Source organism: Diorhabda sublineata, chromosome 6, assembly GCF_026230105.1.
Source record: "Diorhabda sublineata isolate icDioSubl1.1 chromosome 6, icDioSubl1.1, whole genome shotgun sequence".
NCBI classification, from domain to species: Eukaryota; Metazoa; Arthropoda; class Insecta; order Coleoptera; family Chrysomelidae; genus Diorhabda; species Diorhabda sublineata.
The window spans coordinates 29753701-29777798 of record NC_079479.1 but is presented as its reverse complement, the minus strand read 5'-3'; the positions used below and the strand labels follow the sequence as shown (position 1 = coordinate 29777798).

The following is a 24098-nucleotide window of genomic DNA, read 5'->3' as shown; positions in this document are numbered from 1 at the left end:
TACCTTCTAATGACTACTCTTCCAAAATACTTGGTGTTAGGCACATGTTTATAAGCGATAGCCAAGAACGTTTCGTTTTCCATAGCAATTGCAGATACATCTATTGCTTCTCCTTCTCGATATGTTTGAGAAATTTCGAATTTTCCTTTGTTTAAAATCCAAATGACAGTTTTCTTGTCATTACCTCCGTGAATAGTTATCAGCATTGGAATATTTCGTATTGTGGTGATGTAAGCCTAAAAAATACAAGGTGTGACAAAAAATGCAGTGAGTGTATTTTGACTTGTATATTATATACTCTCATGCGTTGAAATAAGTAGTGACAAGTTTCAAACTGTTCTTGCTTGTTAGTCTGCTAGTATAACAGTTTTAGTGATATAAATTTTGTGAATATCTTAAATAAATTAAATTATGTTTCTAGCTGAAAAAAGTACTAAAATCGGTGAATGTTGCCAATGTTTATACTTTGAAAACTCCATGAGTGATTTAGAAGTAAAAATGAGATAAAATAAATGAATGAACAGAATATCCTTCGACCTTAAAAACTAAACAAATATCAAATATTTTCCTTATATTTGTCAATTTTTTTTGAAGCTGTAAACAGTGAGAATAGAATTTTGAATTTTTTTTCCAAAACTAATGATAAGATATAATTAAGTTCAACTTGTAAGGAAAATGAAATTATTATGATTCTAACGTACCATTATAGGAGACTTGTTTTTAATCGTTTGTTGTTGCTTGAATATTCCATTCTCTCCACCACAGATAATATTAATATCAAAATTGAAATCTACAAATAACAGACACCAAGTATTTTGTGATTTTATTTCGAAAGATGTCAAAAAATGTGATCCTTTCGTTAAAAATGGCACTGGCAAAAACTCCAATTTGTTCTTGTTGCAAACCATAAATCTTCCAATATGGGTACTGTCTGAAAATTGAAATATACCTAGTATATCTTATTAATTTGGTTCAATATGGTGTTCTTATCACTATTTCTTTCCTAAACCCGTTATTTGTTCTCTAAAAATCTTCAATCTTCAATTCAATTGCAAATTTGATTACTTCAATAACGAAATGAACCAGCAAATATTTGTTTATGTTTTTTTCTCATTTAATTCAACTAATAATTCTTTATCATTCTTTGAAGATGAATTCCAGGAATTCTTTATTAATAGATAAGATACGAGAATGTTTAATAAATTTACGGACTACCAGATATTTCCGATTTTTGCTTCCTTAAAAGTAAGTTTCTCGTATAAAGCTTTCCGAATTTATCAAGAGTAACTTTTTTGTAATATTAATAATAAAATTATATCTTTTATATGCTGCTATTTTGGATAATATACATTGCATGCCACTATCTTTGGTTATATAGCAAATAATCAACTGACTAATTCTCGGAATTTGTTTCACATGATCAGATCAATAGAAAGGTATTTTATGTGTTTGGATTAGACATATTCGTGGTGGATATTTGAATATGAATAGATTATATTGAATATCAAATTGCTGATTTAACTATATGCATTTTACCTTCAGTTGAACTATTCGGATGTTCTATGTAGACACGATCCATATTTCCCATTGGAATTTTTGTTATATAGTTAGGATAAGAGCCTATGATTTTCTTAGAACCTAAAAAATAATACTATAGTTAATCATGGAGGTTGTCAAAACCCTTAGTACGCCGGTTGCTATTTAAGTTTTGATAGAGACCAATAAAAACAAATATTTATAATTGAATATGGCTTTATTGTTTTTTTTAAGTATTTTCCAAGATCAATGCACTTTTGCATGCGTTTGAACCAGTTATCGAAGCATTTTTTCCATTCCGATTGAGGTACGTCCAAAATATGTGATTTGAACGCAACAACCGCTTCTTCAGGTGTAGGAGAACATTGACCTCGCAATTAATTTATGATCTGCGAGAACAAAAAGAAATCATTGGGTACCAAACAAGGACTGTACCTATCAATTAGATATTTTGATAGTCAAAAACGTTTTTGTTTGAACAGATGTGTAAGATCTCTCATTGTCTTCTGTTATTGGTTCCCCTCATATTTGTCGAACACTTCTGGCAAACAAATGCTGGTGTACCATTCTGAATTGATAGTTCGATGTTTCTTTAATGGAACGGTGGCGACATGTCAAGTTATTCCGAAAAAACGAGCGACCATTTGCTTTGGAAAACTTTCGTTGGATTTGGATATATGCCTCAATATCCCGGTATGTTATATGACGATCTTGCAATATCAGTTTACTCACAGCATCGATGTTTTCTGGCACAGCATCGGTTTGGGACGACCTTTACGAAAGTGAGTTGATTAGCACACTGTTTCTTTCATTGTTTAGTACGAGGTTGGGTCAATATGACTCTTTGAATCCATACCAATTTTTCAAAACATAACACTACTACTGTCAATTAATTTCATTTAAAATGTAAACAAACTAAAGGATATAGCATTGAATATATGGAATCGAGAGGATCGACCTATTTTCTGGAAGAAACAACATGTTATTCTATACTTGAAAACAAGCATTTTTGCTTGTAATCACTACTCAGTATTCTATAACGATAGCTTCAACTGTTGCAGCCACATTTCAAGTTTTTCCAAGAAAAATGTGAAAAAGATATCTACTATTGACAATAGTATCATTTATTAGTTCTTCTCCATTATTTTCGTCATCATACTGGATTAAAATGGGGTCTTAATTGCTTGCGTAATCTTAGACTTCACCAGTTAAGCTTGTATGTAATTGAAACACAAATTCGTAGTTCAGATATCTGTGGGTTGTATCTAGAGCATATCCTAGACTATGGCATATAATTGATGTTGAGACCAGGAAATCTGGCATCCATTTGATGCCACGTTGTTGATTATTTTGGGTCCGAACCTGAAGCTGCTTTACCCTTTTCGGTCTGGTTTAAATCCAACTTTTCAATCGTTATTTTGATTACTGGCTTTCTCTAGTATTTTAGAATGTAGTTTTGTTTCGTTTATAATTTTGGGACACGTTTTAACATAACAGCACCAATACTTCTATGTATTTAATTTATAAGCTGTTAAATAATACACTAGATCATAAAATCATAGTTCATGCTTCAAACAAAAGAGGACTTTTTACAAAGAAGTGACCACGAGCAGAAATTCTTGTTTACTACTGTTTCAAAAACATTCAATTCAACCGATTATCAAGATTCTATATATTTAGAGCAATGGTTTTTAGTCTTCAACAGCTACTGACAGCATACTACAAGAACTTCCCTTCGTATGCTCATTAAACTTTATTGTTTTAGAATAATCCATCATTCAAACCAAGAGGGAGCTTATTAGATACTACAGGAACTTTACCGAACGTTTTGAACAACCTTTTTGACGTCTTTAAACCCAAAACAGTTTGGAAATTCCACGATATGGTGTAATTGAGATCAGAAATAAAAAGTGTGAAAGAAAATGGAGGCCATAGGCATCTTATATGGTTCAATGCTACGAATTTGGAATAATCACTTCGAGATCAGAAAACTTTCCGCAAGATGTGTGGAGCCATTGCTTAGAATCGACTACAAACGCAACCGCGACGTTTACAAGCTTAAGAATTAAAAAAAGGGTTTCTACGAGTAAATCGGCGTCAAAAAAAGGCCAAGCTATGTGTGTAAATCGGATGAAGTCATGGTGAGATGATCAATAATGTCTATCGTTAACATTGTGAAAGAATCAAAGGCAGATATAAGGTTAACTTATCCGGGAGAATTGATGAAGAATTGAAGATGAAAAGCCGCATTTGCCAATGAAAAAGGGCATTGCAGAAATGCATATATTTGTAGTTTCCATGAATTAGTCTACGAATTGCTCCGCTATAGTGTCCGGATTTTACTCCAAAGATGAAATCATTTAACAAACCTGTTTTGTTAATATCGATTAATTTCACTTGTTGGAAAGAATAGAAGAATTGAATGAGATGACGTCGGAAAATAAAATAATTTTTATACAAAAATCTGTATTTTATTTCAAAAATAACTTATTGGTCCATCCTAGTACTTTCCATTAGATTATTGTTTGCAAATAAACTAAAATATTAACTAACTTGACAAAATTAAACGATCCTTTATTGATATAATTCCAATCTTTACTGTAAATCCTTTTTTTTTTAAACATTGATCCAATCGTTACCTATGGCTATCCTGCGGAAGCCTGCAAATAGAGCCTGTCAGAATCAAGAGAGACAGATAGCTTTACTATCGGTGATTTTATTACTTTTGTCGGTTTTTCTGTTAATAGCAGAACAAAAAAAACAAGTAATTTCCTTATCTCCTTTATCACAAAGAAAAAGAGTCGTTTCATGTTTGAATTCAACATTTTATTCGTTCGTTGAGAGCAGTTTGTACCGATTTTGTTTATTCTGTCTATTTAATAAAACTAAGCGCGCAATTTAGATAAGTCTACTATTTCTTTAAACAATTAGATAATATACCAAAGGGACGCTTTTAAGTGTATCTAGACTATATACAAATTACTTTGTGAGGAACGAACATAATTTTATTGCAAAATCAACTACGCTATTTTATAACTCATTTAGAAAACTGATTTAAAACTATGGTACAAACAAGAAAAAGTATGTTGTTATAAAGTTCTAAATTACATACTCGTGTAGGCCCCGAAGCCGCCATGTCTAATGAAGCTACCGTGCCATTTTCCCTAAGTAAATTTTCGAATACTCGAGAATAAAGTTTATCATATACGTAGTCTTACAAGTAACTAATACTAATAATAATGATGATAAATCATTCATCATACCCATTCGTAGGGTGATTCTCACCACGCTCAATGATACGAAGCTTATACACCAACTGTACCATTTCCCATCTTCTCTACATGGATGACATGAAGCTATACGCAGATAACAAGCGTCACATCAATCACCTTCTCGATATAACATATAGATTCTCCAATGATATATATATATATATATATATATATATATATATATATATATATATATATATATATATATATATATATATATATATATGGACCTTGGATTGTCTAAGCACACCTCAACGGAGATATCATACAGGCAATTGAAAACGGGGAACTCTAGAAATACCTGGATTTCAACATAGGTTGTTGGACCACAAGCAGGCAAAAGCTAGACTCCAGTATCAATACACCAAAAGACTGAAGTGAAAAAGGAACTAAAAGAGGGTACTTTCTAGACGCCGAAAGCTTCATGATGGCTATCTAGGATCAAGTTATTAATACATCAATACGATAAATGCCGAAAGTCTCAACAAACATCAGAGACCATTCAATATATAACAGCTGCTGGTAGTGTGTTATCTAATTCTGACTATCTGCACCGGCATATTCAAGTATATAACGTCATCCACCAGAAACTGACCAACAAGTTCGGTCTTACTTATACCTATACACAGTACTACAAGTACAAGCCACAGAAGGTGCTCTAAAATGACAATTTTAGACTCTATTACGATAGGTCCATTATCACTGAGAGACAGATAACGAATAACAGATCGTGGTAGTTTCAAGAGCACCGATGTTATAAAAATTATTTCTAAATGAATTACTCGGTGATATAAGCTTCCCCAACTTCATTCTTTTCCACGATAATAAATTCCAGCGGTGTTTCCTGGTGTTGTAGCAATTTTTTTCTGAAACCTCTGACAGCGCCCTAGTCTCAGATCGTTAGATGTCTTCAATCGATCCAAAATGCACTTTTTCTATGAGGTTTTCTATTTTGGGGAATATAAATAAGTCTCAGATGACGATCTCAGGACGACTGTAATGTTTCTGCCTACAGCAGGCGTTGTTTGCGATTACTGAGTTAACTTTGTTTGCACTGATTCACGAGATAACTCTTCATTAACGATTTGTTCAATTGGAACTTGCATCTTATGGACAACCCATGGCAGTTGAAGAAGCATCGTTTTCACCATCGACTTGTTGAGAGCTTTTCTCGGTTGTGGATCATTTGGTGATAGCCGCTATTGACTTGTGCGCTTCGATTTGTGGTTTTATCGCAGCGTAGGGTTATTAAAACAAGAGCATTTGGCTAAGTTGATATTATAAATAACCATCATAAAAATGACAATTGTAATTTTATGAATCCATGAATGACGTCGTATATAAATAAATTGAGACATCTGACAAGCATTTGAAAAAATTATATTATTGAATTTATTCCGAATTACATTCATATTGTATATACATTTCCACTGGAAAACTGAACGCCTATCTAGGATATTTATGAATGAATTCAAATATTTCAAACTCACTCGCTCTATTGGAAACGTAAATGGTACATTTGTAGCAATGAGTCGGTCAGCGAATTCGAATAAGGAAATTTTCTTTGTGAATTGAATCGTCTTTCTGAGAATACCACAAAATTTACTTTTATTACATTTTTTTTCTACTAAAAAAGAGATAAAATGAAAGTTATGATGATAACTATAGAATGTTCAAGTTAACAGTTTCTGAAGATGATAGCTTGGTCATCGAAACGATCGTCGAATAGTGTATTTGTGAGTTTTGGTGTACTGGTAGCATAAACATTGTGTTCAGTGTAAATATCACCAACGAAACGGTTTTTCTATGGGTTCCGAATTTCTCATTGTGTTAATTGTAGTATGTGAAAATCATGATAGAAAAAAAATTTTAATAGAATGATAATGATAATTTCGCAGCAACTTTTTTTGCAGAGGTAGCATAAAGCTCGATACCATGCTCGATCCATGGTTCAGCCAACTATCTCCATCCTCGGAGAAGTTTGGTAAGAGACAAACAAAATTGATGTGATAGTTTTACTTTGTGTTGAATGTCTGGCTCTTTCGGAGTCCTGCGTACAAGTCTTTACAGCTTAAAAAAGAAATCAAACAATTACATTAGAAATCCATGAAAGAGTTCAAAGCATCTATCCATCAAATCAGATTCTAGTTGGTTACGATCTATATAAGAATAATTACAGTATAAGTATTGTATAAGTTCTAAAGACTTGTTCTAATGGTCTAGGGTGATCATAGTGAAATCATATTTATTACTTTGCATTTTAGCTAGTCAGATAGATGTTGTTCCTGGGTTGTCCTTGAGATAATGAAACTGTACAGCTTGAATCAGTATGAAGGAACAACATTTGTTATATGGGATTCATATTAGGTTTGCTTGGCTGGTTTTTCACGTTTTTGTAATGTATCTTTGTATTTTTTGGTATCAATGGTTACTTCATTGTATTTTATAACGAATTTCTATATTTCAACGAAATATTGAAATATTTCGGTATATATATTTTGGTATAAACATCAGTGGAAGGTTGGTATATATTATATAGAAGTTTATCGTTTCTCGTTCCTCGCATTTTCTTTGATGTCTTGATTTTGATCTCTTGATGATGACATAAAAGTTTGTCTCTACTTTCTGTGTAGTTGTTTAGTAAAGGTCTACGAGGGTTGCTACTTAGGTTTTGAGACATGGCAACACTGTTGTGAATATGTCAAATCTGACACTGCCATCATAAATTTTGACATTTTTAATTGTGAGCGTGAACGTGTCGTCATACTCATTTGAGTTGTTTACAAATCCTTGAAACATTCATCAAGAATGGAATTAAATAGCGAACATTTTCGTGTGATGATTTTCTATGATGATTTCTATGATTTCGACGGGAATTAAACCAACAGTTTCGATTTTTGGTGATGAAGCACCATCTGGAGCCACCACTGGGTACACCAACATTTGTTAGTCAGTCAAAACATCGAATTGATTGGTAATTCTCTGTACAGTCCTTGTTTAGTGCTCAATGATTTCTTCTGAATCCAGCAGACCATAATAAATTGTGAGGGAAATTACTCCTGATAAGCGGTTGATGCGTTCAAATCACATGTTTTGGAGACACCCCAATCTGAATGGAATAAATTGTCCGAAAATTGGTTCAAACGCATACAAAAATGTATTATATCAATATATTAATGAATAATGTTTTGAAAAACAATAAAGCCATATTATAAATATATTTTGTATTCGTCTATCTGAAAACTTGAGTAGCAAACCTTGTATCAATGTCTATGTCACACGTATTCTCACGACAAATGAGAACATCTATCGGTTTTTGACAGCTATCTTCTTTAAAGAAGAATTGTTTTGAGTATTCCAAAGTGTTCAAGTATTTTAGTGGAATCGTTCGACTAGTCCATGTGATTATGGGCTAAAATGTTTGGTATTCCATGATGTGTTACTTGGATGGGAAGGAGTATAAGAGATTTCGCGACGATTATTGACATCATTTATTTTGTTTGTATGAGAAATCTATGAATTCACTTCATGATAAAGTTGCGTAGAAACTTTCAGAATATACAAAAAATTTTCACCTCCTGTGATTCAATTATGATTTTACATCTGAAAATCTCACCGTTAAAAAGCTTACTAGAATTTATGCAGTTTGTATAGAAGGAAAACTCTTATATATTCCTAAAACATTCGGCAAACACCACGAAAAACGCGATTAAAAAACACGTGGATTACTTTTTCCTGCGAGATTCTTTAATGCCTCAACAACAACAAAAAAAGGATTTTCGCACGTATCCCGGAGGAATTTAGCAACCGAGCCAACAAAATATGCGCTACGAGCAGCTTATTCATACATTTTTTTATTCACATAAAAAATACTGTTTATTCAGTTGATTACTGAAAAGTTCAACTCGTAGTAATGTGGAAATTTTTTCGATTTATTTAATACCAATCAAATTCAACATCATATTCATCCGTTTATCAAAAACAAGTTAAACATGCATTTAAAAGTTATACTAAAAAAAAATCGCTCTTTCTATGAAGTTTATTTCATGATTTTCGGGTTAATTATGCACGAAAATTAAGAGAAAATAAAGTTTTCGGTATAAAGTTTGCTTTTATGATAATTATACTGATAATATACTCATTTTTTAAATTTTTTTTTAATTTTAATTAACCTTAATAGATCCAAAATACCACACTTTCAGAGTGGTGTTATTACGTTCAAATAGTGTCGCTAGATGGCACTTAAGTAATAAAAAACCAGCAGCTGTTTTGTACAAGTCTATAAAAACTTAAAAAGTCGTTGCGTGAATGTTGCTAATGCATTCTGTTATATATGTGGTCGATTTATTAAATTTTGGTAAGTAAAATACGTACTAAAGACATCTCATGTTCTTTATGAAGCTTACGAAGAATATTTTGTTTGTCCTGTTCGTCATTAAGCAATCAGTACCTAAGCCACCAAAAAAATTATGATCGAAAAGTAACTCATCTCTTAGTTTTAATCTTCGACGAATTCAGCATATATTTCGTGTATTTTTCTTAAAAGTCTATTCCGCAACCCACTTTTTTTATAATAAAAATTTATCAAAACATGAAAAGTAAGACATCACGAACATACCCTAGAAATTCGAAATTTTTTAGCATTTATTCAGATGATTCTCCTTGGAAAACTACAAAAATTTAGCTCATATATATTTTAAAAGATTACAAATTCGTTAGAAAATTGAAGAAAAAAAAAGATCTGAAAGGATTAAATTTTAAAACACCTCGTAATCGATTCCGTAGTAGTAAGAAAAACGAAACTGAAGCTAAGAAGGCCATTTGTTGGAATCACCGGAATCAGCCCCATATCGGTGTATTTTCGAACAGCCACATTTTAAGGTTACGTTACGTAATGGATTCTCTATTGCTGCACTACCGACGTCTTGTACAGCGACGGAACCAAAGAATAAACAGAAGGTAAAAATTCCAATAAAATGACTAGATCGAAAATTACCAAACGCTAAAGTCTCTTGTATATATTCGATGGATTAGAAGATAAATCATTTTTAAAATGAGTATAGAAATATGAAATTCAAATTTGAAATTGAAATACGAATTTCAAAGAAAAATGATTCTTTACAAATTGAAATATACATTATTTTTTATTTATTTTCAACGAACAGTTGTGTAATGTTTCAGAACAAATAAATAAGTAAATGAATGTACATTTTATCTAAAATCTTTCTATAAAAAAACCAATCAACTACATTAATTTCTTCGTAGACGCTAACTATACTACTATCACTAATGGTAACACCGACCAAAGTGTTTTATCCTCTCTAACTTGATATTCAAACCCCATTATTCGACAAACCGATAATGTAACAGTCCATACTTATGATCCTCTGCAAACTTCTCAATGATCTCTGCTTCGAAATTACTAAGAAACCTTGATCACATTTCATAATAGATTATTCTAAAACCTTTGTATTTTATCTAGACTTGTATAACATACACAAATGTGACTTAAGTATTTCTTTGTGACATTCTTGTTTGGCTTCTATTACGAAAAGCTACACCTTGACCACTAACAAATATGAAAAGTAAAAATGAAGAGGAACTATCTGTTAAAGGGACTGCTGATTCATGACGAGACTGAAGGTTAGTGGATCCCCTTGGGCACAAAGCCAATAAAAATGTAAACCTAGTAGAGTGCATGGAAGTGTTCCGAAGAAAGGAAGACACAGGACACATTAAACCCAGAAAAGTCGAAATGATGACCTCCAAGACACGAGATTCAGAAACGATAGGAAGTTCTTCTGAGAATACATTGCATACTCAAAGAGTTTAGACAAGTAGAAGGTATCATATAGTATATTCACAATCTACATGCATTCAATGACATAATTACTGTTCTATTCATAATTTTCGATTGAATGCATTTCATCAAAAGATTTTTTTAAATATAAGTAGATAATATAAATATCTTTGATAGTTGAATGGCAAAGAAAACTTTTTATGTTTAGTACAGAGACCAGGATCCTTAAAATTGGAAAGAAATAATACTCAAATGAATTTGCGTTGTTCCGTCTAACTAATGTACTAATTTCAATCAATTGATGAGAGACTTTTCAGCTATTTCATGCAACTCTAATATACTATCGGCCTAAACGAATTTGTACTGTTTTTCAACTCAATTAATGGCGACAAGGATGTGACCGAATTCAAAATCTACACAACACGTTTCAACTATTGTTGAATAAAGGCCGTTTGACATAGAGTAAAAACAGCTTTGAACCACTTTTATGCAATTTTCTGCAAGATCAAAATATTGTAAATGTTGATCCTTGCACGTTGCTGTACATTATGAAAGGCTCTTGTCATTGCATAAAGTTTGTTAGTGATCAAAACTATATCTTTTATCTTCTGTTTGGCTGATAAGTATCAAGCTTCTAAAATTAAAAATAATGTCAATGGTGGAAAGTAAAATCACGTTAGAATCACCAAGGAATACAAAAATTTAGTTTTACAATTGTGCCGAATAAATCAGCTGACTCGACTGATATTTGGATTTGCCACCAAATCGATAAAGTTACACGACATATTTGTCGCATTGAACGTAGCGTTTAAGCCAGTACTACACGATGCGTCTAACGTTGGTTAAACATCGGATAGGCTGGGACCTTTCCCAAACTTACCTGACAAAAAAACTGATGAATAGCATACAAAAGAAATAAATTCTTTCAAAATAAACTGGATGATACTTCGGTTTTTCATACAAAACACGTAGCAATGACGCGCAAGAGGAAAAGAAGTGTGTGTAGTTGTACCACAAGTTTTGCTTTCAACTTCTTTCCAATGTTGGCCAACGTTGGACGCAAAACATGCGTATTACGACCACACAATGCGTACAATCATAACAGCGCCCAACGTTGGAAGCATTGTACGCATCGTATGGTATCGGCATTTTTTACAAAAAGGCTACATAGGTTGATTTTTGGTCTGACACTGTCTCAGTTTCTGTTCACTTTTCTCACGTTTCAGTTTCGATATCGCCAACAAGCACCTCCATGTATGTACCATGAACGATTCCGCTATGGTTTCGAATGCGACCGTCGTCTTAAGAGATCAATTCTACTTTATTTGAGTATATTTTTGTTCAGGATATTGTGATTTGCGTTTCATTACTTATACTTACTGTTTTAATTTATAAATATCTTTGCTATCATGAAGAAACAAAAAAAACTTATTCATCAAAGTTTTTTTCAATATTCATCCCGAATATCCATAAGTTTTGCTTCTTCATAGGCGTATAAATAATAAAATATTTTCTTCTCTTTCAACATCTTAATAGACGATTGCCTCGAGATAAAATTCACATTTAGTCGACAATGACGATTGAATCAGCAATATTTTCTCGAAATTATTCTAAATACATCAGAGGACACAATGGAAATAATAATAGCTTGAGATTAAAGAGAAATATACAAGAGATCAATTAAGGAATCCAGTCTTTTTATAAGAGGAGAGCTAAAAAACATCTCTGAAAGACTTTGAAGCAGCTATATAAAGTCGAAGGAGCAGAGTAACAAATGAAATAAGAAAATATCCTTATAATAATTTAAACGGAAACGTCGGATTTACTATATGAATTGTTTGAAAGAAGTCATGTGTACTTTAGAAACGGACTACACTCCATCAAATGAGGGCTATCGCATTCGAGTTTGTCACTTGAAACGCTGGTGTAGAGTATCAATGTTTGTTCGAGGGCTTTAATGTATCATCTCTACAAATTAATAATATTTAAACTTGTTTTTTTTGCGCATAACTACCAATTTCGAGAGATTTACTTGAAGATTTAGTTGGCCATAATCAACAAACACATAAAATAAATCAAAATTTGGAAAGTTCTAACGAAATTTTGCACACATTCTGAGACAAGTTTTGGCTATGCTTAGCGATTCGGTAAAGATGGAGAGTTCTTTCGAATTTCCTGCTATAATTTTGTCAATTTGTGATAGTTTATATTTAGTAATAAACGACCGCTTTATCAGATTACGGAATTTCATTGTATAATTCCTTACACATAGCATCTCATGGCAAGTCAAAATGCTTTCGGGGTTTCCATGTTTCAAACGTTTTTTATCTAGAGTTATTTGTATTTAATAAAGTATTTATATTTACAGCAATCCTTCAAAACCCAGATGTATTTTTCTTCTCTCATAGGACATCATCTGTTTTTACAGTTCTTCTCTACAGATTGCGATTCTGAACTTTTGCCATCGAATTCGGTTCCATCTATCTAAAATTTTCGAACATTGTATCCAACTATGTTTTCTTGGGCCTTCCTCTTTGTGTTTTGACTTTCATTCTAGATAACTCCAGTGACCTTATTAACTTGCCTAATAATTCCACGGCTTTATTTCCTTTCGCTAGTTTTTTATTTCTTTCAGTTCGTTCTATTTTTTATTTGTTAGTGTAACTCCCAAGATTAGCATTCACAAACTTTATTATATTTTCTCTCTCTTGTTCCGCTTCAATCTCCATGTATTTTTTCTGTTGACCACATTTTGGCTAAGTACCATATTTTTGGTTTACTTTTATCCAGCTTCTAATTTACAGAATGCTCTTTCCATTTTTTTCTCTGTTCTGTATAATGAAGCTGCATCATATGCAATCTTGCTATCCCGTACAAGTTTTACTAATCTAAATTTTTCTGACCAAGCTCAGTCTCTTTTTCTTGATTAGCTCACAGCATTTTTTTTGGGTTCCTAGTAGGGTCAAGGGAATTTATCATCAATTGTGCAGACAATCCATGAGTGTAACCTCTTTGATGGATAATGATCATTGTATCAGCGATGTCTTGACGATCTATCTCGATCTCTTATGCAGTTGAAAATTGAAAAATGATATGATCATAGAAAATATGTCTTCGTTTGCTTCATAAACTATTAAAAAGCGTTTTACTCCATTCGACATGACTTACTGTTTGACATCGTAAAGTATGTTAATATTAATAGTAAAGACACCAGGATCATACAAAAGCTGTATGGAGATCAAACAGCGAAAATGAGATCTAGCGACTCTCTAACTACGGAACACCTTCAGATACTTAGGGGAGTCCGTCAGGGATGCATTCTCTCACCCATGCTATTTAACAAATACGTAGAACAAATTTTTCAGCTGACATTAAAAGACGATCAGAAAGTGGATGTGGAGAGAGAACTGATTGCGGTAATTAAACAACGAAAAGTATCTTATTTGAGACTCATCCTGCGAGGACCGAGATATTTAACTCTCAATCTCTTAATGACGGGAAAAATCGACGGAAGGAAAGGACCAGGGCGTAAATAACATTCCTGGCTACGGAATTCAAGAGACTGGTGGGGTATGCAGAGTGCGGAAAAAATTTTTAGTCGTGCACCTACACGCTGCAAAGTGTATTGTACTTGAAGAAGAAGAAGTTAGAAGCAGAACAACACTTGAGAAACAAATCGTACTTCAGTTATTTCCGGAATATTATTTATTAAAAAAAAACCCAACTTGTGTTTAGTTAAGCATGGAGAACGGCACTGGTAGAGTTTCACCGTTTCGTCGTGTTGGATAAGGACAAGCAAAGACGAAGGATAAGGATATCGAGTAACAAATCTGCCGACTTGGCCAATTTTCTAAATGATTCCCACTCGCCTTCTGCGATGCCAACTACCAACATTTATCTCTCTCGCTTACACATCCATACTAGAAGGATTTTCAGGAAGGATTCGCACGGATTCTGGAATCCTGACCGCAGGAATCTCTGACTTGACGGTCCCTTCTTGTCCAACAAGAAGCTTACATTCAGGATTCATAAATCTTTTCATGGAAACGCGCTAAATATTTTTTCGGACACTTTATGATAATGGAAAAATTGTATAATCGAGCGTGTAGTCAGCGATTCCGATATCACGGCTCAAATCAACAAAAAATATTTTATAACCTGAACTTCTCTCATTATACAAGGGCTGGGGCATAAGTCATGGCAAATATTTTTTTTCTTGTATATATATGAACAGATGACGATCTTACATTTGTCACTATAGAAGTTCTGCTGAAAGCTGAACGTCAGAGGCTGATGGTCGACAACGATGGCTTGACTGGGCCAGAATCAAAATTTATTAACATATGTTTTTCCCAAAGTTTTCTCAGAATATTTATTCAATAATATAATACTGAACACATTGTTTGCACTACCCACACTAACAATTACATTGTCTGACGCTCGTTTCGTCTTCAGAGACAGATTATGAATGTAAACTGAAGCCCATTAACTTGATCTACCTATTTATACTAAATTTTTCTCCGTGAAAAAATATCCAACAGAAAAACTAAATCGGCGGGATATTTTGTGCCTTTTGTCCCTATTTAAACTATTTTTACATTTAACAATCTCAATATAATGAACAAATCGTATCAGGATTATTTAACCGACGAAGAATTATAGAAAAATTCTTATGGTAATCCCGTTTCCATCTAGATTCATAAACCTAGTTTATTTTTAACTATATTGGTTTGATACACGTAATTACTATACTGTTGGAAATTTTACGAGTCTGAAAAACCATAACATAAAAAATTCAATTACTTCATTGGTGTGTTTGAATATTATGAGTATATCCACCATGTTAGAAATGAAATGCAAGAAATGATCCTGAACATTCATGCACTCTTTAACTCGCCCTCTACTGTTTGTCATCAAACTAGTAATATTTTTAATAGCTGTTCTTTTAGGTAATCAAACCGACCACTTATGACCGTTTTTTTTCGTGTGTTTAGTTGAATTTGGGGTAATTATGCTCGTCTTTCGAGGAACCGTAGACAAAAGATCATCTTTTATCGTATTACTGTCAGTTTCTTGTGCAACGCTTTAAAATTCCTTGTGTAGATAGACCCGAGAAATTATGGTGCGAAGGTGTTTCATCTTCGTCAAACCTACTGCTATTATCGTCATTTGAATTCCAAATCGACTTCCAAATTATCTTCTTCCCAATCACTTCCGCTATTACTACCTAATTCTAAGAAAATGTTTTTCATTCATTATTCGTTCAATTTTTCTTTGCAACTCAAGTTTGGACAAAGGTCTTCTTACCGAAATTTTACTAAAAGATTGATTATTACTACAAAAATAATAAATTTTTCCAAAAAATTTTCTTACTATTGACTCTACTGTTGATAGAGTGGAATTTATCTGACACTATTATCACCCACGTATACACGTTGACACTATTCCATCGTAAAATTGAGGACACTTTTTGAAAATCAAATTCTCGAGTATAATTTTACACCTACGTTCACGTATAGGTCATGAAGGTACTAGGAACCTCGGAACCTCGTCGATAGGACCCGGAAATTAGTGAAAAGAAACCAACCCGGTAAATTTTACGAATAGTTTTTTAAGGTCAATAGTGGATGGTACTGAAGCGACGCAATATCTTCAAAATTTGTCTAGAAGTTATTTTATATATGTAAACAAAATATGCTATTGAAAATGTTTCTTCATAAAAACTTTATTTTTCGTATTGAAAGTATTAAAATGTACGTGCATTCCTGAGTGGGTAGGAAAGAGATTGCTACATTGAATTCAAACATATCATATTTTTATTTTCTTTACCTCAGATTCATATTTGATATGAAATACGAATTCTCTAAAAATAACTACATAGTTTCCATAGATGACATAATTCTGATGATTTGGGAATGGAGTAAATGAAATACATCATACTAATTAAAGTGGGATATAGATACGTCTAAAGACTGCAACATTTTTAATAAAACTCCCCTAACAGACGCGAACATAAAAATGCAGTATACGTAATACATTGTACCCTTTTGGTAAACTTAAATCAGTGCTTTTTATGGATATATTAATTAATTTTACATGGTTATTTTACATGAATATTATACAACCTGTCTCCGGTTAGATACTCAATACTTGTAAAAGTAAAAAAAAATTTTGTGTCAGTTTTTTTGAGGTTTTGCTTCATTTGAAGCACACTAATTTCATAATCTTAAATAATCAAATATGCCCGGAAAAACTTCCAAAAACGTATTTGTCTGTTAAGTGTTTTTTGTGTGGTAAATATAAAAAAAATTGAGAAAAGTAGCTTAGAATCAATATTAAGTCCCCTATAACAAATCTCGAAATCCACTTATTCTCTCCTATATCTGCGCATTTTTCAATACGTTTTTGAAACTATCCAGAAGCTGCCTGTACTTGTTCTCTAGTAAGTTATTGAACTCCAGAAGCTGCTTGGTTCTTAACCATTTCTCTATCAGAAGAAGACACTTTCTATATCGGTGGTGGCCATTGTCTTGGCTATGGCCTGTTCAGTGTGCTCCCACAGGTTCTCTATGGAGCTTAAATCAGGGAAGTTGCTTGGTTCTTAACAATTTCTCTATCAGAAGAAGACACTTTCTATATCGGTGGTGGCCATTGTCTTGGCTATGGCCTGTTCAGTGTGCTCCCACAGGTTCTCTATGGAGCTTAAATCAGGGAAGTTGCTTGGTTCTTAACAATTTCTCTATCAGAAGAAGACACTTTCTATATCGGTGTTGGCCATTGTCTTGGCTATGGCCTGTTCAGTGTGCTCCCACTGGTTCTCTATGGGGCTTAAATCAGGGAAGTTGCTCGATCATGATGAAATAGTTGTATTGTGGCACTGTGCCGAATTGAGCATAAATATGTATTCTGCATCATCAGAGAACCATTCTTCGAGTTGTGACAGAAGGTGAGTTTGTAGTACCTGTTTGTACTGTCTCCTGGTTCTTTGCACAATATATAGGCGCCACAAGCGTTTAGCTGAGATAATAAACCGTGGTGACACTAACTGGAAGTTCCGAGTAATTTTTTTAAACAAAGCAGTCCAGATGCAATTACTCATTAGGGCGCTCTTCAACGAAATAACATTAACGAAACGTTTATTCTTCGCAAAGAAGCATATACATATATTTCCGTTAAGAAAAAGGTACGAAAAAATATTAACAAAATTTTTGAAAAAGTGCTTTTACAGTATATATTAACAAAAATCAACGGAATGTGACAATTAAGTCAGACTATTTGTGATGCTACTTATCAAAAACAATAATATCGATACCAACATCTATACTGAGTAAATCAAACTTTTTAAAGTCGATGTGTTTGCTTAAAAAATTCAATCAAATCAAAATATCCCTAATAATTTGGCCAACTACTGCACATGGTTCTTCAAACATACTATTCTAAACTATTCCAAATGAAACTATATTTTGTGCATGGAAATATCCAAACTTAGGCCAAAAAATTCAAGTAACTTCATTTCAACTCTCCGTGAACCACGTGGTGTTTAATTAACCCTTATAAATTAAAAATCTTCGGAAAAATCATATAGCTGGAATCACCGCATTTTAGACAGCAAACACTAGTCACTCACTTTTTGTTCTCAATGCTCAATCATAGAGGAATCAACACTGTAATTATATATTTTCAATAACGAAAACCGACAATAGAAAGAAATTTAATCGTGATTTAGGAATGACTTAGCACTTGAATAACCGCAAAATCAATCCACCGACTCCCAGGTGTTCTTGCGAGCGTATATATAGCTTATATAACAAAATAGTTCAAGAAACGCTAGCGATCTTCTCCTGTATGAGGAGGAAAAATCGAAAGATCAAGTTTGGTTGCAATGAAGTTGAGTACAAATACGGTCGCAGCACTCTCATTTTTTCTTTAGAAATGGTACTTATTTCAACCAACTAGTATCTCACGAAGTTCTTGTTCTTGATTTTTATTTGTGCTAAACCCTTGATTTTAGAGTAAAGATATTCTTTTTTCTTGGGCTAACCCGAAGATGATTGTTTTCTTTTAGTTGCAAAAAGTACTATGTTAACACGCTTATACTAGCTTCACCTGTTTGTGGACTTGTTTATCTGTAACTCTCCTTTAGACTAAGAATAAGTGGCTTATTTCATTCTTTTCGGCACAGGATTCAAACCTCCGATCTTCACGCTAGAAATTAAGCACTTCGATAACCTTACCAACTACACTGTTAAGGCCTGATACGAGTTTCGTCGAGACGTATGTATATAAGCAACGAAGCCGTTGTACGAGGGTGATATCAATTAAAAAAATTTAGTTGAAAAAATACGCTTTCGTAGCATATGAAACTAAAAAGTTGGAAATCAATATAGTTTAGAGAAACTAAAAAACACGATTTTAAAATAAGCTTACAAAAATAACGAATGATAAATACGAATATTATTATGAAAAAAGCGTGAGGCACTTTATTCCATATTTCTCGTACATCAAGCGCCCGACGTATTTTTTTCCAATAATTCTAGTATTTTTCATTCGTTATTATTTTAAGTTTATTTTGTAAAATGAACAATATTTTTTTTACAATACCTAAAAGAATTGAAAATGTTCATAATACTTCAAAAATACATTTTGGATTATTATAAATACGTAAATTGAAATATTACAAATCTATGATAAAATAGAATGCTGAGAAGTCCGGGAAACTCCATATAGTACAGAAAGAAACTATTATCCACGTAATTAACATAAGTTAATGCTAGATAAAACAAATCAATTTGTACTTCTCTACATTTAAATAAATTTTGACTTCTCAAACTTTACCCTTCATACGTCACATCTACATTTACAAGTTGCTGATTTTTGTTATTTTGCGTACAAAGATCTTCCCGTTATGGTCATCAATTAACAATATTATAGGTTCCAAAATTGATATAAATTAATAATTATTTGCTCTTCATCCTAATGCTTACCAACTCCTTCCCAGAACATAGTCAGGCCAATGCTATAAATGTATTGACAAAGCTGTAAAAAAGTACTTACTGATTTTACCAAACGTTTCTTGTTTTTCATCCCATTCTAAGAATCTTGCAATATTCGTGTTCGATTCATTCGTGAAACTAACAATACTTCTACCAGAACCAAAACATTTCATTAAAAATAGCTCATTAACTTTGAATGTCATGAAAACTGATTTATAGTAATCCAGAAAATAAGCTTGACCTGAAAAAACCCCAAATCTATGAAGAACAACATTGGCTCGATTAAATATTTCATGTTTCATTATCAGGTCACTATTTCATTTTGTAATGGTCATTCATATAGAAATTATTATAATTCCAGCTAATATTTTTGTCATGCACAATAATTGAAATAACGACAGAAGTACCTTTCAATGATGATTCTACTTGGCTGGCCATATCATTCAGAGCTTCGTATTTTTCTTTGATGTTGTGTAAGGTCCCTAGTGTTTCTATATCGTACAGCAATTTGGATACGTTTATACCGGAAACTTTTGTTTTGAATTCCACATGCTTCGTGGAAATATTATTACAAAATTGTAAATCTGTGGTAAACGTATTGTCTTCATTTTTGTAGGCCTGCAAAGTTCACGTATGAATCAATGTTATGTGTGCTAATAATAAATTAAGAGTATCGTTTACAAAAAGTGACTTTTGGTTTATTGTAACGATTTTAGCACTAAATATAAAGCATCGTGTGTATAGAATTCTTCATGATAATGAATTATAGTTTGAAAAAAAACTAGAAAACACGCTTTTAGCAATAATCAAACTAAAAAGATTCTAAGGCGAGCCGCAGGCAGTCCTGGTAATCCGAAAAAAAGTTTCCGGTCGTGTTAATCACATTGTTTTTTCGGTAACCGTGTAGATTAGTTATTAACATTTATTTAGAAATAAGTGAAGCACTGTTCTTTATATTATTCATTTATTGTTGCTCAAAAGAAAACTGTCCAAGAGTTTTTTAAAATGCCAACGTTTCGATCTTCTATTTGATTTTTATCAAAGCTGAATATATATGGTACATTATTCATTTATAGAACAAAATTAGGAACATTTTAATCCTTGCTTATATTTATATTGAAAGGCTAAGTAACCGAATCATGATGATTGTTTTCATAGAGAATGTCTCTCTAAATTGTTGATAGTATTGTTGATATTTCCACCTTCATCAGCAATGAATATTTCACTTTTTTATAATTTATTAATAATTTGTTGTGTGGAATATGGGATTTCCGTATTGGCAAACATTATCTGTATAACATCAAATTTTCTTGTCCAATTACAACAAAAGTTCTTTATATGATCAATTCTTTTTTAGTTCTTTTCGTCTACACGTACCTGCTAACCCTACTATTTGAAAGTAAAAACAAATTATGTTGAAATATTTTTTATTTTTATATTAAATCAACTTTAGCATTAGGTAGGTTTCATCAGATTCCCTAATAAATTTGATAATTTGTTTTCTGATGAAGACTTCTAATTTCTTAATTTCATATCCAACGATCTTTCTTTTAAGAAATGCAATAATTTTCGGAAACGTACGTATGTTTTTTTGCCAAATAAACCAAAATTATGTCATCCGTAATAGTATTTTATTTATTCGTTTCGTGAATAAAGTATAGATACTTTCGTACCTCAACTTTCAGTTTTCTTGTAGTAATTATTTTGTAGCAGCAGCTGCTGCATTAGTATTTTCGTCAGGCACATTCGCAACCTCGCTTTCAATACTGCTTTCCATTATTTAAATAATCGCAACCAAAAACCATTGAAAAAACTCAATGATTGCGATCAAATTAGTAAGTTGGTAAGTCGTTGCTTTATTAATGTATAACAACGATCTTTCTCAAAGGAAAATAGGTACTTTCCGGATTGTTGCCGAAAAGTAATGTATTTTGTGAGATATGTAACTAAAATATAAATGCGGTACGTGTTTCTAGGTTAGCTTAACTGATAAAGCTTCTAGCGTGTGACCAGTATATATGGGTTCGATTTCTATTCCGGGTCTTCCGAATAATTTTCCCCTGATCGAAAATTACTCAATAAGTAGATCTTCCTCTATTTCCTTCTCCATTTCCCTATTTACGTAACGGTGAGTTTACACATGCATGGAAAACGCGCGTCAGTAAATTAAATTAGCAAGAAAATGAACGAGCAGTAAATTTATCATATTCTTCTCTATCTGTAGTAGATTTATTGCTGTTAATATTTGGTAAAGAAGATTACAAGAAATTACTTTACTTCCTGCAAGTTCTGGCTACTTTCCAACATCTAACAAATCTGTTATGGATCCTAAATTCCAATTACTAGAACTGATGCAGAACTAGGTAGATAAAATGTACGTTCAATTCAACAAAAACTATCATATATGCAATAGATTCAAGGCATATTTTATGTTAATGTGGTAGAAAAATCAAATAGCTGATAGTAATCAGAAACAAAAAATTAGATCAAGAAAAACAAAGGAATTATAAAAGAATTAGAACAAGGCATTTCTATCAGATTCAATGAAAGATATAAAAACTGATATTGAATGTATGCGATAGTGTTGAAATATAACAATATAAAAACGATACTTTGTACCAGATATTACTTCTATGTTCTTGCTGTACAAGCTTTTCTGATTCAAAGAACATATATAAACATAATTCATGTATCAAATTTTTCAGAAAATTCTGATCTTCAAATATTGATTTAAATAGATTTACATCTGTTGCCGCATCTCTTAGTAAATTGTAGAACATCCGATTGGTATATAAAGACAAAACTATCAAACTCCATTACCTCTATCAAAAAGTGGACATGCAAGTTTTTATCAAGATTGAGCGCCGCCTAAGTAAAGAAGCTCGGGCCGATTGTCGACAATTTCATTGCACCTAAGTTCCAGCGCAGCTCCACTTTCCTGTTGTCAACTATAAATTTCTCACAGTATTTAAGAAACACTCAATAAAGGCTCTGAATTAATTAAAAAGAATCCCAATACCCAACACCAAAGAATACCGTTACTTTATAAATTGTGTTAAACTATAAGACAGTATGATTATTTTACCAACGTATTATACAGTCTGGTATGTGGTATTCAAAGTTCATATCAAGTTATATCCTCTATTACTTCGTTAAGGTTAAATGAAGCTCCAAACTTTATGGTTGTGTTCGCGCTGAGCCGAACATATTCTATTGGTAATCAGATAAGTGCATGCATGGTGGAATATTTCATTCTATACATGCAAAACGGCTTTTTTTTCTACTGTAATAAAAAAGTTTGTATGTGAATTTTAATTGAGAGAGTAGTTGATTGATTTGTGCTACTGCTGCAAAATTCAACGGAACAAAAGGTTCAACATTATGTAGCGTATACGATGAAGTAATCTTTGACATCTATGTTAATACGAAGTTGAAATTGAACGAACTGTTATTGATATTCATACTTAACTCTACACCAACATCAAAATTACAAAGTCTGTTACAAGTTTCTTTTTTTTAATAATGATCCTTGAGGATTAAAGCAGATCTGACGTAAGTCACAATAGTCACACGAGACGAGGCCCGAATACAATTTAAACAGTTCCTTTACAGGCGTTAAAAGATTCAAGCTAAGGTTTTTGAAAAGATTTTCAAAGGACAAAGACCTTTGGTAGTTTTAAGTAAAATACGACAGAAGGCCTGATGTGCAACAGTTCCTGATCCACCAATCTAACAATGAATTTGAAAGAGGGAAATGAATTGAAGGCCACCGATTTACTTCCGTTTTATAAATTGATATGGTCATACAATATCGATCTAGCCCTTTAAAGTATTAGGCTAAATGGTCACTGAGAGTAGAATTGAGAGTTCTACTGCACAGAAGTCGGAGAGATTCCACAACCGATGGACCCCAACACAGTCAGTAACTCTCCTTGAAGCGTTATTAATACCATATTCTGTTCGGAATCTGATTCAGATATTCAATTTACTCACATAACGTTTTATTATGTAGAAATTTGCAAGAAAACTCTGCGCTTAAAAAACAGTAGGTACTTTATTTGATGAAACACACACTTTTCAATAATTTAACAGTACCACTCCGTTTTGGTTATTGTGATCATTTCATCAGAAATATCTTTCATGCTGATGACACGGGTTGTCTTGTTTATGTTACTTTCGCTTGATAAAATTATGGAAAATATTAGTAGTGGTAAATGGACCTATATCTAGTCAGAAAAGAGTACATCCTCGTGATGCCTTTAAACTCCGCTTCGTTTGGGTCGTTCTGCTCGTATCCGCGTCTTCAATGATTGTCTTCTGCTGATGACACGGGTTTAAGTGGTCTCAGTGGAAAATGAAATATCCATGCTTATACTTCCAATAAATCACCACTATGTAAAGCCAAAAATGTAGAGTGAGATTATCGGACCGATTCTGTTTAGTATTTTCACTATATAGTGGAGAATATTTTCAGAAAATCCATACTACGGAAGACGG

At 32.6% G+C, this 24098-nt stretch overlaps 2 protein-coding genes across 3 annotated transcripts in view; one reads left to right on the top strand and one right to left on the bottom strand.

The window, feature by feature from the left end:
* LOC130446041 (uncharacterized) overlaps window positions 1–24098 on the bottom strand; it is a 127876-nt gene that overhangs the window by 1099 nt on the left and 102679 nt on the right. For both annotated transcript variants that reach the window (XM_056782032.1, XM_056782031.1), the window contains 5 exons: window positions 20009–20219; window positions 19663–19842; window positions 1537–1638; window positions 702–931; window positions 4–236 (listed from right to left, as the gene is read on the bottom strand). In XM_056782032.1, the coding sequence (XP_056638010.1) occupies window positions 4–236; window positions 702–931; window positions 1537–1638; window positions 19663–19842; window positions 20009–20219 (956 nt within the window). The remainder of the gene's footprint in view (window positions 1–3; window positions 237–701; window positions 932–1536; window positions 1639–19662; window positions 19843–20008; window positions 20220–24098) is intronic.
* The window catches only part of LOC130446042 (RWD domain-containing protein 2A), a 118228-nt gene that overhangs the window by 2449 nt on the left and 91681 nt on the right, over window positions 1–24098 (top strand). The window lies entirely within an intron of this gene.